At 37.2% G+C, this 20472-nt stretch overlaps 1 protein-coding gene and 1 long non-coding RNA gene across 7 annotated transcripts in view; both read right to left on the bottom strand.

Moving 5' to 3' along the window:
* Nucleotides 1–123: 123 nt before the first annotated feature.
* On the bottom strand, nucleotides 124–6392 carry LOC133842975 (uncharacterized). Its single transcript, XR_009894461.1, has 2 exons — nucleotides 6178–6392; nucleotides 124–5818 (listed from the first exon to the last, which is right to left on the bottom strand). It is a non-coding gene; the product is annotated as an uncharacterized LOC133842975 (long non-coding RNA).
* Nucleotides 6393–8763: 2371 nt separating this feature from the next.
* The window catches only part of LOC133843220 (uncharacterized), a 54502-nt gene continuing 42793 nt past the window's right edge, over nucleotides 8764–20472 (bottom strand). For all 6 annotated transcript variants that reach the window (XR_009894485.1, XR_009894483.1, XR_009894484.1 and 3 more), the window contains one exon: nucleotides 8764–9948. Coding sequence is in view for 3 of the 6 variants with exons in the window: in XM_062276663.1 (XP_062132647.1) it covers nucleotides 9779–9948 (170 nt within the window). In the remaining 3 variants the exon portion in view is untranslated. The remainder of the gene's footprint in view (nucleotides 9949–20472) is intronic.

Raw genomic sequence — 20472 nt, 5'->3', positions numbered from 1 at the left:
AAAAACACTCAACGGTTGCTGTTGCAATCTGCAATTCGTGTTGCATGTGGCATGTTGAGGACATTTCAGGCTTTTTTTGTTGTGTGTTATTTCGTTTCTCTTATGCTTTATGGTCATTTAGCACTTGTTTTGTAAGCTTCAAACGACACGTAACAGTTTTCAGATTTTAGTTTTCAGATTTGCTTTTTTTTTTAGCACGTTTCACTGCATGCAAAAGTCGCTAGCGTTTTTTGTGCGGTTTAAATCGCGTTCTTTTTTCTTTAGCTTCTTGTTGTGGTTTTTGCTTACGTTTTTCTTGCTGTTGTTGTTGTTGTTGTATGTATTACTTTGTAGTTTGTTTTTGTTGTTTTTTGGTCTTCCAAGAGCACGGTATGAAGTTCCTACGAGTATTTAAATTGAACGTAGGAACTCTATACCTCGCTGATGGCAAAAACCAGGTAGCATTTTTTTCAGATTCTTCTTTTTCCATCTCTCCTCTCATCTCTTCTCTTCTCTTCACTTGGATTCAGAAGATTCCAACATATTTTTTTTGCTTCTCTTTTTGCTTTGCAACTTTCTTGTGTTTTTTCTTGAAAAGTTCTTTGCACTTTGTATTTTTTCGGAATTCTTTTTCTGTTTTCAGTTTGTAAGTTTTTAAAATAAATTGTTAAATTACTAAATTAGTTGACGTCAAAAGCGTTTTACAAGATTAATTGTTATTGCCAAAAAAGGCTCAAGTTTTTATTGGTGTTTTTTTACGACTTGATGCAAAATTGTTAATCGATTGATTTTGAATTTTGATAGCGTATTTTTTATGGCAAGTTTATGGCAATTTATTTTTAGGTTCGATTGAAATATTGTGGCTTTTTCTTTTATTTATGATTTTTGTTTCGTTTTCGTTTTTTATTCGTTTGACTTTAGTTTTGTGTCGTTTCATTTTAATTAATTCGATATTTTTCTTATTGCAACACATTGTTAATTTAAAAGAAAATCTTTTTAAACACAAAGAGATTTTATTTTATCAGTTTTCAACGGGTTTCAAATTGAATTTAGCTTGTTTAATTTTTATTTTATTTTTGCCAACTTGTATTTTTTTTATTGTACGAAATATTATGGAGAAAACGAAACGCGCAACGAAAATTTCGCATCGCGACGGCAGCAAAAAACACGGAGCAATTTGTTAACGTTTAGTGGCAGCTCCAAAAGTGAACTGAGACAAACGCAACAGAGTCGCGCAGAAAATAACTCGAAAGCGGGCGGCGTCGACTGCGGCTGCGCGGCGGCGTCGCTGTCGCGGGATCGTCGAATGTCCGTGTGTGTGTGTGCGAGAGGGTATGTGTGTTGCTGTTGCTGTCGCTGCTGCTGCAGCCGAGACGTTCGCTTATCTGCTGCTGCTGCGACTGCTGCTCTTGCTATCAATCGATAATCGTCAGATTAGAAAACGTTGACGTTCACTTGGGCACGTAAGCAGCAGCAGCAGCAGCGACCGTCGCAGTCGCCGTCGCAGTCATCAGCAGCAGCAGCGCTACAAGTGCAACTCGCATACACACACACACGAACACACGAATACGAATTCGAAACGAGCGATCAAGAATTTCCAGTTCAACAGCAGCAGTAACAGCAACAGCAACAACAACCACGACCAGGCAGGAGCAAGCATGCGTTTTACCGTTAACACAACTGAACGCGTTCGCCGTCAACCAGCGACTGACGCGCTACAAAGCGACAAAAAAGCCGAAGCCGAACTCGCTTGTCGGCTTGTCGCTGCCGCTGCTGGTTGGCTGCTGCCACTGCGCTGCCTCTGCCGCTGCTGTCGCTATCGCTGTCAATGCTCTGCTGCTGCTGCTGCTAATGTTTTGGTGGTGGTTTGTTGCCCTCTGTGTTGTGTTGTGTTTTGCTGTGTTGAATTGCTGCTGCAGCGACGGCAGCAGCAACATGCCGATGCAGCAGCGACTTCGTGTAGCTTTGTCGCGCACGCAAATCGAATATGACGCAAGCGAAGGCAAACGGTGAAAGCTGTTTTTTGCTTGTCGCTTTGAAGTTGTTGCTGCTGCAATCGTTTGTTGCTGTTGTTTTGCGTGGGCGCCGCACGCGTTGCCAACTCAATTAATATTTAAAGGAAAGAAAAAAAAACAGCTTTTAATTAATGAAAATTAAATAGTGACCAAAAATACAAAAAGCGCACACACTTCAAGGCCAACAGCAGCAGGAACAATAACAATAACAACAAAAACAACTCACACGCTTTTGCAAAAGGGAGTTCGATGATCTGTTTACGATTGTTTTGCGCCTTGTTGTTGCTGTTGTTGTTGTTGGTCGTTGCCATCACGAACTTACTCATAGGCCTATACGAGACGCTGTTGGCTGCGCAGCCAACGTTGCGTATGTACAGTAGCACGCCTCAAGTGTATTTTCACACACACTCACGCGCAAGCACACACTCTCGCATATGTTTGTGTGCTTTTGTAGTCAGCGATATTTATCTAGATACGCGCGCGCGTATGTCAGTCTTACACACACACACACCAACACACAAGAGCACGCACTTACTCACTCGCAAGAGAAAAGCGACAGCAACAACAACAACAACAGCAATACAAGCACGCACACGACTTTTGAAGTGGGAAAGAGCAGAAGAAACAACGTCCATTTATGATTAGAATTTGGCTGCGCGAGTCTAACAAATTTTTGGCGCCTTTTTTTCAACGTCTGATTAACACCTCAAAGCCGTTGCTTTTTTTTGCCTATTCATTAGCGAATTCGGCACGTGTTCGCTGCAGTTATATTGATGAGTGTGTGTGTCTCTCTTCCATCACATATCATATCATATTATATCGTGCAATATTTTTTACGACCCTCTTCTATATGAATTGTACATTCGTAATAAAAAGAATATAAAACATAATGGCATTATCAAAATAAATAAAAAATAGTTTTAGTACTTAAAAGCTTTTTGTGCCTCGTTTCTACCATCAACAAAACTTAATTTTCTGATTGTCTCAAGCGAATTTGATTGACTTCAGTTGCTGTAAGTGTATTTGCACTTCGGCACGTGAAAGATATCTTTTTTTCCGCTTCTTACAGAGATAAAAAAAATCGTTTGTTGTGGATGACATCAGAGACATTGCACAATTTTTTTTGTAGATTATTTGAAAATAATCGTTGGCCACATTCAAAATTTATTTCAAATTGAAGTGCAATCAAATTCAGTTGTTGTCATTTATTTATTTCTTTTATTTTTTGCCATTCTATATTTGAATTACTTTTGCTGCGCCAATTTCAGTTTCTTTGTTTGCTGACTGACTGACTGACTCTCTGTGTGTGTGCGTGCGTGTGTGTGTGTGTGATGACTCTTTGCGTGTGTGCGAAAGTTTGCGTAGCTCTCAACTCAACTTTTTGGCTCTTAAAAAAAGCATAATGAAATAAATGTTAACAATAACACAAAAACAAAAAAAAAAAAAAGAAACACTCACACAGACAACAACAACAACCTGTTTCCAAGCGAAACACCATCTATGTATACGACACACACACACACACACTCAGGCGTAAGCGTATGCAGATGTGTGTGTGTGTATTTGGGTTTGATTTTCGCTTGGTTGAGTCGCTTTGTTGTTTTTGTAATTGTTGTTTGATTTCTGTGCGTTTTTGAAGGTCAACTTTTATTTTATGTATTTCTGTTTTGTTTTTGCTTTTTTTCAATTTTTTTTTTGTATTTTCGTTTTTTGTCTGGGAGTTTAATGAGCCGTTTGCGTGGATAGGTGGGCTGATTGTGTGAGAATTGGGCTCTTTGATGACTTGGCTTGTTAATGCTTATGCAACGGGAACTGTTGGCAGTCGAATGAAAGCGAAAAATAAACAAAAACTTAACTGAAAATGTCATTAGCAACAACATTAGCAGTCAACTTGGTTTTAGCGAAACACAAAGCACATTAAAGTTGCAAAGATCGCATAATTGTTCGTATGTTGCATGTATTGAAAGCACATTCAAAAGATCTCGAAAGCTTTCAACTTACAAAAAGTACTTTATAGTTGTGAGTCAAGCACATTAAACACGACAAGCACATTCTTAAGTTCTTAAAAAGTTTGTTAGCCTCAAAAAGCTCATTAAAGAGATTTGAGGATTTAAAGAAAGCACATTAAAGTTGCAAAGATCGCATAATTGTTCGTATGTTAAATGTATTGAAAGCACATTTAAAAGATCTCGAAAGCTTTCAACTTACAATAAGTACTTTATAGTTGCGAGTCAAGCACATTAAACACGACAAGCACATTTCTATGTTCTTAAAAAGCTTGTCAGCCTCAAAAAGCTCATTAAAGAGTTTAACCAATTACATTCAATTGAGTTCCAAGCAATATTTGAGAGAAATAGATTGTCAAAAAGCAATTTATAGTTGAGAGTTAAGCACATTAAAATATTCTAGAAGAGCTTTTAGTGGCCTCAGCTTATTAAAGAGACTAACCTCTTAGATTCAAAAGATTTCCAGGCCACATCTCAGATATTTGTGGATTAAAAGAAAGTTTTTATAGTTGACAGCCAAGCTCATTAAAATTGCGATGTCAATTGCAATGATAAATTGAAAACACTTTTTTATGTTCTCGAAAAGCACATATAAAGGATTAAAAGTATATTGTGGCTTACCAACAGCCTAAAGCTCTTCGTATTAAGAGTTTGCTCAATAAAAAAGCACATTAAAATTTGTAAAATTTCGAAAGCACATTAAAATTGCCAGCAAGTCTTGCTCGATCTTGCTAGGTTTATTTGTCAGGCATTTTGCCCCTAGATAAAGACAAATGACAGCGATTAGCGTCAATTTCGTCAATTTCACAAGACAACTTGTAGAATCAGTGAATAGGGGAAAGAAAGAACCAGTGCGGGTTGAGGAAATTAACGCCATAAGCGGGCCAATGTGTCAGACGAAATGACGCAACTGTCGTGGCAGCATTTAATTGAAATTATACGATTTTATGGCTAACTAAAGTCTCTTCTTCTCGACCCCACTCGACTTTGCCATATAGCGAGCATTTTCTTTGTGCTCTTGGCTCTGTGCTTTGACTTTGGCCGAAAAGATGAACATAAATTTCAAATTTATGGCTGACACTTCAGCGCACACCTTGACGGGGCCCAATAGATTTATGATTATGCTTATACAAACGCATCGCATACATTTCATACATCAACAGTTCCTTTCATAATCTATGGACAGGTTTCTATTTATTATTATTAATAAATATTATTTTTCTGCTTGTTTCTTTTCCATTTTACACATTTAATATGCCTGTGTTGTTGTCAAATGTTGTCGAAACTCCCAAATAAAAAAACATCAAGCGAGAAATATATAAATTATAATTTGTTTTATATGCTAAAGCATAGGGCGTTATTATGTCTAAGTGTGTGTATGTATGTGTGTATCTAGTCTGTTGTTTCCCCCATATATATAAATCTTAAGCGACGCGACGCGTAGGTGCAGCCAAAAGCAGAGGCAAAAGCCAAAAAAAAAAAAAAAAAAAAATGAGAAACCAAAGCCACAACGGCCACACATTTTCATTGCTCGTAGCACGCCCCGTTTCTTAAGGTCTGCATACCCAGTAAACTTTTACAGAGAGGGTATATCGACAGGAAAGTAATGCCTCATCTCGAGATGCGGCAGGTGCACGTTATTCAGCATATATTTAATCTCCCAGCAAGATTTTATATCCCATTGGAATTTCATTCTTGGCAATCTAATCAACGCTGAAATCTCTAAATTGAATTGAAATCATTTATCGCTAATCTCTTAATCGATTCTACGTTTATCGCTCAATTTTCCTTTAATCTTTAGTGCTGAATCATAAGTTCCTGGCGTTGAATATCAATTTTGTTACTTGGGTTTATCAATGTCCTTACTTCAATTGTAGATTAAGTAACGAAATATAAAAAAGTACATATCTTGGCTAAAATGATGTATTTAATCTCTTCAAAAGATTACTTTTAACATATAATCGCAATTATTGATAATCTTCTAATCTTCAATTGTAGATAAAGTAACAAAATTTAAAAAAGGAAATATTTTGCCAATAATGATGTATTTAATCTCTTGAAAAGATTATAATTTCTCGTATAATCGTAATTATTTCTAATCTTCTAAACAATTCTCTGTTCATCGTTCAATTTTCCTTTAATCTTTAGTTCTGAACTTTGCGTATACAATTTTATACTTGATTTTATAAATTTCCTGACTTCTATCGTAGATAAAGTAACAAAATTTAATAAAGTACATGTATTGCCTATAATGAAAAGATTACAATTTCTCATATAATCGCAATTATTTTAAATCTACAAATTCAATGCTTCTTGGTAAAATTTCTTATAATCTCAAATCATCACAACTAAACTATGAAAGCATACTTTTCCCATTCTGATATTTTCTTTTTAAATATGTTTTTCCACTAATTAAAACATTTATGTTTATATAATTGTAATCTTATTGTCTGTGCAATAGTTCTTGAAATTTGAACAACTTTATTGCTCTATCTCAAAGTTGAATTTCTTTACAGCGTATCTGTGCGTTGGGCAGACTCTTCCCCACTTTGCTGACTATGTTTCTATTTCTTTAATTTATTTATTTACTAATTAAAATATTCAAAGTGTAATCTCATTGTCTGTGCAATAGTTGTTGAAATTTGAACAAATTTATTGCTCTATCTCAAAGTTTAATTTCTTTACAGCATATCTGTGCGTTGAGCAGACTCTTCCCCACTTTGCTGACTTTGTTTCTCCACTCATTTTCGAAAATTCGTTTTAGAAATATGTGTGTGCGTTTTTCGGTGTGTGTTGGCTATTATGTTTTCAGTTTGAATATAATTCTTGTTGATCACTCATGAATTTCAATGGAACTTACGACATAAATCAGCTGTTGAGGAATCCTACGCACCAGCTAATGACTTGCAGATAACTCTGAGTTTCTCTGTGGCTCTGTGGCTCGCTTATCAGTTATCAGTGGGGGGGGAAAAATACATAATACATAACGCATACAACATCGGTTTAGTATCAGTCGTTGCCGTCTGTGGTCTGACATCATTTAAATTTCGCAACGGTTGCTTATTGCTTTCCAATTGCTCATCGAGACGACGTGTCGAAGCCCCGAAGTGAGTGAATGTGTGAGTGTGAATACGAGTGAATGTGCGAATGCGAATGCGAGTACTCGTCTGGTGGGCTGATAAGATTGACGCGCTCTCTGAACCGCGTCTCTGTCGACAACTCTAAAAATAAACACATCCAACGATAAACCATAACCGTCTATATATAACTGTTCAGTTTGCCACAACTTTTACACCCATTTACAGCAAGTGTGTGTGTGTGTGTGAGTGTGCGAGTGTGTGTGTGTGTGCCAGTTGCCAAGTTCTTTGCCAAGTTTTTGGCACAGTTTTGAAAAAAGAGAGCGCGGGGTCTGCGGGTGCAAGAGCGAGACATCAACACTCGACATGTGAGTGTTCGAGTGTGTGTGTGTGTGTGTGTGTGTGTGTGCTAACACAAATATGGCAGTCCTGCGTCCTTAGCTCTGGGCCAAGAAACCACCACGAGCAGAAAAGTCACAAAAGTTATGAACTACCCAGAAAAGAACTCGCATTCGCACTCACATTCGAGTCCTGTGGGGGTGGCTAAAACACACACATCACACACACGCACACACACACATCATACACATCACACATGCTACACACACTTACACGCATGCTTAAGTGGCACATTGACTTCCTCTCTGTATGTTGTATTCTTTTTTTTTGCCTCCTCTGTCTGACAGTTGGCTCCGAGTTTTTCCCAACTTCCCCATTGCCTCGTGTTGTACTTGTTCTTATTCCTGTTTTCTCCTATTGATTATTGTTTTCCATTTGCTTGTCATTTTCCACGCAAAGAGTGCGAGCAGTGCAGCCTGCCTTGACCTTTATCGTTATCCTTTTCTAGCTGCGTTCAAATTATGGATTTTCACAGCAAAATGTTTTTCCTTCACCTATTCGATAGCTGCGTTTTCCTTGTTGCCGCGTTGCGTGACTATTTAATATTCAGTTAACGTTGTTGTTGCTGCTGCCCGTTAAGGGAAATGTCTCATAAAAATGATTTATGCCTAATTGCGTGTCTTGAAAAACTCCGTTGGCAAACTATTGCTGCATTGCTGCTGCCCCAATGACACCAGCTGCAAGCATAACCAGGAGCAACTTGCAACCTCAACTTGAAGCTGACTTGATCTCAGAGCAATACAAAATTTAATCCTGATTGTGGTGGGCACAAAACTATAAGTTTAATTCCAAATATTTATAGAATGAAATTAAATCACAAGATAGTTTTCTACGGCTTTGTCAATTTCTTATTGTAAAAGTTAAGTTCAATATTATGTTTGCCTGATATTAAATATATATAAAATATATAGTATATCATAATGAGGAGGAACTTTTAAATTAAAGTGGAAGCTAACTTTATCATAAAGCACTACACCATTAATCCTGAATATGAAGGGCAGACTAATTCGTGTCTTACTCTAAATATTTATGGAACAAAATAAAATCCTTGAAACATCTTAGACAACTCTGAAATTTTTTGCTAAATAACCTAAATTTACTTGTGATTTTGATATATAATTAATATATATGTATCCTGTTGAAAGCTTTCCCTAACAAGTCTTGTCTTTAATTGACTAAAAATATCCACTAATAAAATCGAATTACGAATGGCGAATACTAATCTAATATCCCTTTTTTTTAGCTTTCTTTTATATACTAAGATTTCTTTCTTTGCCAAACCTTTGCCAAACCTTTGCAGCAAACTCTTAAATACAACAAATATTAACTACAAAAATAATACATTTGGAAATCTACATCAAAATTGATCATTAACTTCACAAGATTTAATACCCACAAAAGCTTCTTCTAGCCTTTTTGAAATCAAGAGCATTTTTTGTTATAGAGTTTTTGCAGTTTGCTGAAAGGTTTCCAGCTAAATTGCACTCTTCGCTCATAAGCCGCATTTGGGGCGCATTAAGACAAAAGGCCAAAACACACCTTGAGCCAACTTTCCCATTGAGATAAATAAAAGTGTGCACACTTCAGAGCCAAAAGCATAATTTTATAACGCTGCCAAGTGCAATATTAACAAATTTTGGCTGGCAAAACAAAACAGAAAAAGCAAAAAAAAAAACTGCTAAGCAAACACTTGGCAGCAAAGCTTCCACTTCCACTCCCAGGCGATCAATTGATCGGGAAACATGAGTATGTCAATCAGATATTCTATATATACTATAGACGAGCTCATATCTCACATTGTGAGCACTTGGAAATCAACATATCGACAACAATGCGAAAACATTTTAAATAAATTCAGCTGCGTTTTTTTATACGATTTGCTTTCGTATTGTTTGTTTTGCAATTGAAAGTCAATTGAGCAATGTTTGAGAAGAGGAGGGGAGAGAAGAGGAGAGGAGAAGGAACGAGGTTGCATTGAAGTTCTTGGCGAGTTTTCGGGCTTGAGTTTGAGTTTGACTCCGAGTTTGTAATGTAAATGCAAATTCACGCAGCGCTCGCGGCCAAAATGCCTTTTGAACTCCCGGAGAAAGGTAAAGAATGAGAGAGTTTTTTTTTTTGGTTGTTGTTGTGTGTGGAAGGGGCAGCTGTTGTTGCTACTGCTGTGGCTGCTGCTGCTGTCATGCGTTTTAGCAATTTGCAAATTTACAAGTTCTACATACGAGGCGCATGTTTAATATCAAATTATGAAACGGGGCAGCTGCTGTTGCATCGTCTGTTGCATGCCCCCCGCTGCCAAAGCGTTTTACTCGTGGTCTCTTTTCCTTTCCAGTGATTGCGAATGCATTTTCAAGTGCCACACGGCAACATTTGTATGCAAATTGCTGGGGCGAGTTGCACGAGTGTGTGCAACATGTTGCCGAGAAGTTCCTCTCGTTGTTGTTGTTGTTGTTGTTGACTCTTTGCTTCGGTCGCCTGCAAATAAAGAACGCATTGAGTTTTTATTAGTTTTTGATGATGCTCATAAAACGACGCGACGGCAGCGATGATAAAAATCTGTTTGCTTAAGTAAAGTGAGGCATTTAGAGAGAAGACCAAGTCTCGCCAGTCGCCAATTGAATCGAATGTACTGTGGCGAGAAGGGATCAGAGGGGGGGAAATCACTTTGATTGTAAAATGTAACTAACCGTTGCTAAATGTCATAAAACGAGGCAAGTGTTGAGTTCTTTTTGAGTGCTTGACTTTTACAGCCATCGCCAGTGATTGTTGTCAGTCTGTTCTCTCTGTCTTTCTGTCTATATCTCTGGATATATCCCTCGATCTGTGCGTGGGTTGTCAAAGAGTTAGACGCACGCTAATTTGGTGTAAACAAGTGCAAAGTAATCAAATTTGATGCCTACATTATGCATTAGACATGAAACGCAAAGAATCTTGCATGCACATAAAAAAGGTGTTGAAAGTGTGAAACTTATTATTCGAATCATGATCATGATGATGAAGTAATGTCAAAGCACACCAGATATTGACTACATTCAAAATATACCAAAGAATGCGAAATATACTGGATATTGAGCCAAAACAGTCTAGAATTACTTTTATATATATATATATACAAAATTAATATACCGAAATATACTGAAAACATATTAACAGCGGTATATGGTATATTGACACATTTTGTATATTGACTATAATCAAAATATACCATAGAGTTAAAAATATACCAAAATATACTAACAGTATTGACTATATTCAAAATATACCAAAATATACTAACAGCTGTATATGGTATATTGCCACATTTTGTGCCATATATTGACTATATTCAAAATATACCATAGAGTTAAAAATATACCAAAGTATACTAACAGTTGTATATGGTATATTGACACATTTTGTATATTGACTATATTCAAAATATACCATAGAGTTAAAAATATACCAATTGTCTGTCAAAGCAACTAAGACCCGTAGTAAATAGGCGTTTTTGCCTATACAAAAGTATTCCTAAATACATTTTCTATCTGATCGCAACCAAAATTTCAGCTACTGACCCTGATGAAGAACATATATACTTTCTAGGACTCTTAGAGCTTCCTTTGTTCCCTCTGTCGGTAAGTACTATAGTATTTTATACTACATACTAAAAATACTATATAAAATGCACACTCTTCAAATCACATCTAAAGGTTTTAACTTCTTCCCCAGCTGCATTAAAAATCAGTTATTAATACGCACTGTTGTTCATAATGATGATGACTGTCCTGTTGGTGTTGCATGTCACACATCATGTCAATTACACAGAAAAAAGATATAGAGGTATAGAGACAGAGAGAGGGAATGCAGGCTTATGCCGGCTTAGAGACAATTACGTTAATAGTGGCAGCTCTCTGGCATGTGCTCGTCATAAGAACTATAATATTAAATGGACTTTTAGCTAAATTAACAAAACATACTCAACTCAAGAGAGAGCGACGAAGAGGCAGAGGGAGAGGGAGAAGAGATAGCGGGAGGGAATGCGGCTAATCGCGGGGCGATGACGACCTCAGTCGGACGCGCCCCTTTGCATTGTCGAATGTGTATCTGTATCTCTGAGTACGTGTATCTCTATCTCACTCGCACTCTGCTGCCCGTCGACTAATGACACAACATTTCATTAAAAATAATTTCACTAAACATTTGACGTATTACGTTCAATTGGCATTTCTAATGACAAACTCACACACACAAACACACAGAGCCAGAGAAATAAAAACACATAATGGGACTAATCGTCAAATATGTTTGTATTTAGTTTTGTTCTCGCGCTTGTTACACATTTGTTGTTGTTGCTGTTGTTGTTGCTGTTGTTGTCGATGTCATTGCTGTTGTTTTTTCTTTTGTTATACATTTTTCTTGAGGTTTCTCGTTTGCTTGTGTGTTGGCTTTGGTCCGAGGCCTTATCAGTTTGTATCGCTGTTAAAACGTTTTTAATTTCCTATCGCTGACCAACGATCATTTAATTATAGTGCTTGAAATGTATTTAGTTAGCTGCTACTCCACACAGGCGTAGATTGTAGAGAGGAGAGCGATTGACTCACCATTCGTGAGAGAAGACAAGAAACGTGACTCAATTCGAATTCAAAACTTTATCAGGTGATTACGTGGCCCCCTTTTGGAAGCGACGCCTCTGAGTGGCGATTGGATTGCATTGGTGCAACAAAACTGTGTTGACAGTGTGATCCAAAATTGATTTGATCGCCAACTGATTGTGTGAGCTCATGTTTTGCCACTGATTAAAATGGGTCGTTGCAGTTGCAGCTGCAGCACGAAAATTATTGGGCACCATTAGCCCATTAGCTACAACAACGAAGCGAAGACTTTATGAAATGTCATCTTGATGCAAAGATACAGATACAAACACACACAGAGAGAAGAGAGGGAGAGACGAGTGTAGATACTGAAATTATACTATTTGCTGTCAATCAATGTCAGTGCAAAAGCCGAGCCATAAACAATATCGGATTTCTGGCCACAGAATACTAATTAAATTACGCAAAAAAGGCAAAAGGCAGCAGCAGCAACAACGGCGGCAACAACGGCAACGGCAGCAGCCAACGGCTAAATGTGAAATGAAAAGCAAATGCGAGATTTCCAATGTGCAGATAAGCGCACACAGAAAGGAAACGCTCTGCGAGTGTATCTGTCAGATACAGATACAACTGCACTTGTTATTGTTGTTGTTGTTGCTCATGTTGCTAATAATAATAATAATGATGTTGCTGCTGTTGCTGTTGCTGCTGCTGCTGCAGTTGCTAATTTTAAATGGCAACAACAAGTTTTTGGGCTGAAGTTTCACTTGTTGTTGCTGCTGCTTGTAATATATTTTAATTTATGCTCCGTTGGCAATACTTTTGGCCAGCAACGCCACATTTCAGGCACGCTGTAAAATTGCGCGTAAATAAACATTAATTTTAATTTAATGAATTAAACACACACACACACACACGCTGACCAGAGTGGACATACGTGTATACGTGAAGTATAAGTATAAAGACATCAGCAGCAGTGGAATTTTTGCCCCTCTTCAACAACAACATCAACATTCGATGCTGAGTCATTTCGTGTGGCTCGTCGCCTTGGCACAATAAATATGTAAGAGTTTCGTTTGTTTTTTACTTGGTCGATTATGCGCATAGTGCAAGTGTTTGCCATACATTGCTGAGCCACAGAGATAGAGAGAGAAACACGAGTATCTCATAGATACATATGTATCTATTTGTGCCTGCCTGCCTGCGTGTGGGATTTGTCATTCATAGAATCATGCGAGCAAGCAAACGCATTGAGGAATGCACAAAGCGATTGGCAAGTCAATCGAGTGATACAATTCCGCATAATAAATACAATATATAGATTGAGTAATAAACTCATAAACTAAGCTGAGTTTTTGTAGAGGAAAAAGTTGCTTATAAATGCCAAACAATTCCCAATAGATTGAAGAGTGACTAAGAAATATATTGCAACTAAGTTGTTGTTAATTACAATTCAAATCGAAGACTTAGCACAATCGATTTATGCCTAGAATGTGTATCTTAAAAATACATTTCCATTCAAATTCAAACCGAACTTACTTGAATTACTATATCTGTTAAATAAAATATACAAAAATATCAAGTAATAGAATCATAAAGAAAAGGGTGTTTTTTTATAGGATAAAGTTGGTTTTAAATTATAAAAAATTCTCAATTGATTGAAGAGTGACTAAAAGAGATATTAGAACTAAGTTTTTGTTGATTCAAATTTAGATGGAAGACTTAGTAATATACCTTCTTAATACAACTCTTGATAAACTAGTGAGGCTTGGAGAGTTTCATACTTAAAGATATATTCAAAATTGAAATTCAAAAAGAAGTTCCTTAAATTGAATTATCTGCTACTCATAAACTAATGAATGTTAGATATATTATATTGTAGATGCTTCCCATTCAATTGCAGGGAAGCTAAACAACATACATTTGATAATTAAAATGCAAATTGAAGACACATGATAATTAGTATCTGCTAAATACAAAATGTAGTTCTTTATTCAAAACAATTCCCAAAGAATTGAAATGCAAATTGAAGACGCAGCACAATTGTTTATTATATAGAAGTTACTTGAGTTTAAGTATATGTTTTAAAACAATACATAGATCAAGTAGTTAGTTAGTTCGTTAGTTATCATATATTCAAAATGATTCCCATCGTATAGCTAGACTTTTAAACTTTTGTTAAAATTAAAGAGCAAATTGAAGACGCATCATAATTAGTACCTGATAGATACAAATTATAGTTCTTTATTTAAAACAATGCAAATGCAAATTGAAGACGCATCATAATTAGTATCTGTTAAATGTAAAGCATAGTTCTTTATTCAAAACAATTCACAAAGAATTCAAATGCAAATTGAAGACGCCACAAAATTGATTGTTAGCTTGAAGTTACTTGAATTAAAGTATCTGTTGAGTGTGTAGATCAAACACAAGCCAGAGGCTATGATTACAATAATTGTTATAATCGAATGCGAATGGCAATTTGAAGAAAAAAGAACTCCATTTGGTTGGCCAACTAAATATAGACTTTGCGTTAGATACTCGATGCCGATGACTGTGCTTAAATAATAGCTCAATCTAGATAATATCTGAGACTGAGACTGACTTTGGGGTTGTGCAAACAAGCTTGAAAGTACAGTCATCGTGCAACAGGCTGTTTTATTAGCCATGGCCATAATATGCACCCCAGCAGCAGCAGCAACCGAGCTGACAGCAACCTCAGCTAGTTGCAAGTGAAACATAATTAAATATGCAACCAAAAACTATGTACAATTAAATTAGCCAGCTTCGGAGTTGTGTAGATGGAGTTGCAACTAGATAGAGTTGCAGTTGCAGTTCACATTGTTGGCTTGCGGCTTTATCTTTATCAGCCATGCATCGCCAGTTGCCAGTTGCCAGTTGCCAGTTGGCTGTTGGCAGTCGGTTGCTCGCAGCTATTTCCTGTCAGATTTTGCATAAATAATTTTTGATAATCAGAGCTGTGCTGCGACGGGCCCATAAATTTAATTAGCAGCATATGCTGCATTTAATTAGCAGTAAGCTCATGACTCTCAGTGCGTCTAACTGTTGCTGTTGCTGTTGCTGTTGCAGTCGATGTTGCAAGCAGCTACTGTTGCCGCTAGTTTAATTGAAATTCACACGATGCGAATGTTGGCGCTCATTTCGTAGGCCAACTGCGTGATTCGCTGTTTGTATTTTTCATTATTTTGTTGATGCATTATTATTATAATTCCTTTCTATTTTTTTCTATTTTTCTCTGTTTTTTGCATCGCATTGCATTTCTAATGGGGAGCGAAAGAGAGGGAGAGCGAGAGAGAGAGAGCGCTTGGCTGCCTCCGCATATGTGGCATGCATAATTAGCAGCCAGCCTAGAGTTCGAGTCTCAGTCGAGTGGCGAGATATAAAGAATTTTCATTTTCATTTTTTATTCATATTACCAACAATAAATTTGTAATCAAAACACAGATACTCTGTGTGTCTATGTCTGTGTGTGTGTTTGTGTGTGCCCCACTTGCTGCCTCTTCTTCTTTAGTGTTTTTCTCTGTTGTTTTTTTTTTATTTTAATGAGCCATTAAGCTTTAGATTTCTGTGTTTAGATACGCCCGAAGTTTTGTCTATCTGAGCAACTGAGAAGGAAAATGCTTGCCCATGATACTCTCTCAATGCATTTCCACGAATACGAAACGAAACGCAACGCAACGCAACGAATTAAGTTATTAGACACGCTTGAGCTGGAAAAGTGTATGGCAGCCTCTCATAGAATCAATTTGTGAGACTTGTTAGATGATCTTGCAACATGTTGCACATTCCCAACTCCCCCACTAACGACAACAACAACAAGAACGGAGCAGGTGAGAAGCCTGTCAGCTGAGTGACAGTTGAAAACTTCATTAAAATTGTGCCCACAATTAGTGTGGCGATGATAACAGAAAAAGAAAAAAGAAACGAACAAATTCAATGTTGATTTGCAACTGTCAAAGTTTGTTTATTTATATTTACCAACTTTGCGCTCTCTCACATGTTGGTTTACGCTAATTTTAGTTGTGGAAAGAGAACAGCATTGCATGTGGAAATTTGTTCAAACAATGATACAAATATTAATAAAAAATAATCAACAGTGCAAATATTGTGCGATGTACGAACGAACGAACGAACGAACGAATCGTATTACAAAAGCAGTTAGGCAAATAAACAAACAGCAGATAATAGAGCGAGAGCGAGGCAGACGGACTGACGACAACTGACGCTCAATTCTGGAGTCATGCGAACTAACTGACAACGAGCAGACAGAGAGACAGTTGGATAGATAGATAGATGGATGGATGGATGGACTGACAGAACAACCATCGAGGCGAAGGGAAAGCTGAAGCCGAAGCCGAAGCCGCAGTCGAAGCCAAAACATACGCCAGACAAACAAATAATAATAAAATAATAATTGTTTGTCAACATTCGTTTAGCATGTGCGTCGCATACATACATACATACATACGAGTATCTATGTATCTGTGAGATACATTCGCAGTCAAGTGCTTTTTTTTCTGTCGCTAAAAGGGGTGTTTGAAACGTTCTGTGGCTGCCACAAATTGACAATTGTCTACATTTTGGCATGAAATGTAACAGTTACAAGTACACACAAATATATAATATATATTTAGATACATTTGTATCTATACTATAGCGAGAGCACATTTAAACTGCGTTTTGCGGTTGCCCCACGGCTGAGGTGAATGCCACACGGCAACGCGCAAAGAGAAGAAGAACAACAAAAACGTATTTCAACTGGCATTCAGCACGTCATTTGCTTATTCAATTTCATGACACGATGTCGCACACACACACTAACACACACACACTCTCACTCTGTCATATTCATAGCGATATTCTCGCGTGCGTCACATAGGACAGGCATTTCTCAAGCCAAGCGCTGCGATAATTGATGATAAATGTTGTATAATTTGACAAAAAACCAGCTGAAGAACAAACGAACCTCAACTCAAAGACAAATAGTACACACAGAACGCGAGAGAAAAGAAAAAAAAACAAGTAAGAAAGCTACAGTCGAGTGTACTCGACTGTGAGATACCCGCTACCCATTTTGAATAAAAGAAATATAATATGCGGTATTTTCTCAAAATATACCGAATATACTGCAAAAATACTAAAAATATACCAAATGGTATATTTGGTATATAGACATAGTACCGCATTCAAAATATACCATAGACGGCACAATATACCAGATTGTCAGCCAAAGCAACTAAGACCCCTAGTAAGTAGGCGTTTTTGCCCATACAAAAATATTTCTTTTATAACTTCGACAATTTTTATCTGATCGCAACCAAATTTTCAGAAATCATAACTACTATAGTAGTTATTATATATACCAAAATTCGGAACTCTAGCTTTAAAATTACGCTTGTTATTCGATTTTTTTGTTTTGCGGGGGCGGAAGTGGGCGTGGCAAAAATTTGAAACAAACTTGATCTGCGTGCAAACATAACAAATGTTGTCGAAAAAAAATTATAGCTCTATCTCTTATAGTCTCTGAGATCTAGGTGTTCATACGGACGGACGGACAGACACACAGACACACAGACGGACAGACGGACAGACGGACATGGCTATATCGTCTCGGCTGTTGACGCTGATCAAGAATATATATACTTTATAGGGTCGGAGATGCCTCCTTCTACCTGTTACATACATTTCCTGCCGGCACAAAGTTATAATACCCTTCTACCCTATGGGTAGCGGGTATAAAAAACAGAAAATATATAAAATGTGGCACCCGCAATTATCGCTAGAAAGCATTTCCAAATAATTACAACACATTTCCACAAAATGTAGAAAAAAGAAATGGAACTGCAACTGCCACACGTCACATGAATAGTTGATAGTCGACGATAGTCGTGGTGTATTACTCTTAAAAATATATTTAGTGGGGCGTGTCTGCGTAATTATGTAGCCAGTAATGGGCATATGAATACCCTATGATTGCAAAGAGTCCAAAGAAACGGGGATAATAAGCTGACAGTTTGCCCAATTCATTAATTATTCAACACAGAATAAGAATGGGGCATAAAGAGAGCATGAATTCGCATGGGCATTGAAATTGCGTATACGTCATGTGTAATCAACAAACAACAGAATTCTTGGCCAAATTCTATTTAAATGCACAACTAATAAAATAACAACACACACACAGTGTGTCGATGAGTAATTGCCTCATAAAAATTATGTGGAAATTAATTTTCACTGTTTTCCCTGCAGCAGTAGCAGAGAAGAAGAAGAAGAAGACTAAAGCAGCGTTGGCTATTTATAAATATGGAAAACAACAAATAAAAGCAAACGAGCAACAAAATATTGAAATATGAATGCAGTTGGGGCCCGCTTTTGGGGCACTTGTCGTTGCTTCCACCTGCCAACAAATTCGAAAATACACGCGCTGCGTCGTCGCTTGACACTTTTGCCACAGCAGCAGCAACAGCATGCCACAAAAAAACAGAAATAAATAAATAAAGAATCTTCTACCTTCCTCTTTACACATGTTGGCTTTCTTTCTTGTTCATTTCACTTGACATCTATTTTTGGCTTGGATGCGCCTTCAAAGCCCGCGTCTTACATATTAAAATTAGTATGCAATATTTTTGTTCCCAACCCAAAATACAACAAAAACAAACACAAATTCATGTTGCGCTTTTTTTTTGTGTTGTTTTTTTTTACTCTCATGTTTATTTCTGAAGCGTTGAAAATAAACCGTAAATAATCGCGTTGGACGGGGCCGGGCGGCTTTACAATCAATTCACTTGCACACTCACATCGATGTGTGTATGTGTGTGTGTATATATAAATATATACATATATATATATATGTCGATCTGTGGTTATATTTATAACGAGTTGAATGCTTGCACTCGTCGCAACAAATTTCAAAATTATTGGTAATAAAAATCCACCTTCTCTCTCTCTTTCTGTTTCTCTTTCTCCGCTCGCATTATGCATCATAAAATCTTGATATTTAATATATAGTACGAGCATGGTTTGCCACTGCTGTTGATGGGAGATTTTTAAATATTTAAAAATGAATTATATAAATATGCATAAGTTTAAGTTTAAGTGGGCAACACACAGCTGACATTTAGCTGCCTGTTCTTTATTATTTTTATTATTATTACTCTGACTTTGTTTTTTCATTCCCATTCCCATTCCCATGATGCGTACGGAAACGCACAGCGAGAGGTCGTCGCCATATGGAAAGACCACACACACAAAGTTGACCAAAGATGGCTTTTATATTCATGTAATTAGGCTTTCATTAAGCTACTCAAGTGTTGCGGCTATTAAATCAAGAAGAGAAGAGGTTAGAGATTACAACAAATTTTGGTAGATAAAGAAACGGATTGTTTATATGCAGTTCTTAAATTTTCTCGCTCGTAAAAACTCAAAATTAGTAATCTCTGGCATTTACTTTTCTCTCTCTCTTTCACTTTATCTGTTTTTTTATTATTAATTTAAAATAATATGGCAGAACGTCAGAATACATTTTGCTATGATATCTTGTTCGCTGCTGTTGTTCTTTTTGATGACAAATTGTCACGAGTGCATTGATGCAAAAAACTTAAATGAAGCGACATGCTGTTGAAATGTCTGCAACGCCTTAATTCAAAATGCCGCCCCCTCCCTCATCCCTTTGTCAGCCCTTTTGTGTGTTAGCCTTTGCACAGTTCGTTGCATGTATCTAGAAGATACAAAACGTACTCATACATTGCGTGCACTTGCAGATACTTGAGCGTCAACGTCCATTGTCAATTTTGTTGTGTTTGGGCTCGTCTTTTGCCAGTTGCCAGTTGTCCGTAGTTGTCCGTAGTTGTTGTTGTTCTTTCGGTCTTTCGTGTTCGTTGGCTCATCAGAGTGAACAACAATGCGAATGCGAATGCGAGAGACTTGAAAACTAATATGCCGGGCCATGAAAGGAGCAAGAGCAGCAAACCAAATGACTAAGCCCGCACTTTTCTGCCCCAAAAACAATGTTTGCTTTGCTTACTTGGCTACCTCTTTAAATTGTTGCCGTTGTTGTCGTTGTTTTCGTTGCTGCTGCTGTTCGAGTTGCTCTCGGATTACATGCCAAAAAAAAAAACACAAAAAAGAGGGAAAGAAAATAAGCAGGAGGCACAACATATGAGCCTCGTAGTTGCAATTGAAAACTGAGCTTGACATTCTTGTTGCTGTTGCTGTTGTTGTTGTTGTTGCTGGGTTGGTTTATGGATTGCCCAAAAAATTGAACTTCGACTGGTTTGAGCAGGCTTTAGCTGGTTACCGTTAGAAGTCGGCATATATCCCAAAAACTTAGAGTACACTCGCATTCTCTCTTTCTCTCTCTCTCTGACTCTCTAAGTCTGCGAGTCTCTTTTTCGGTTTTGGCATTTTT

This window comes from Drosophila sulfurigaster, chromosome 3, assembly GCF_023558435.1.
Source record: "Drosophila sulfurigaster albostrigata strain 15112-1811.04 chromosome 3, ASM2355843v2, whole genome shotgun sequence".
NCBI lineage: Eukaryota > Metazoa > Arthropoda > Insecta > Diptera > Drosophilidae > Drosophila > Drosophila sulfurigaster.
This window is presented reverse-complemented; position numbering and strand designations above follow the sequence as displayed.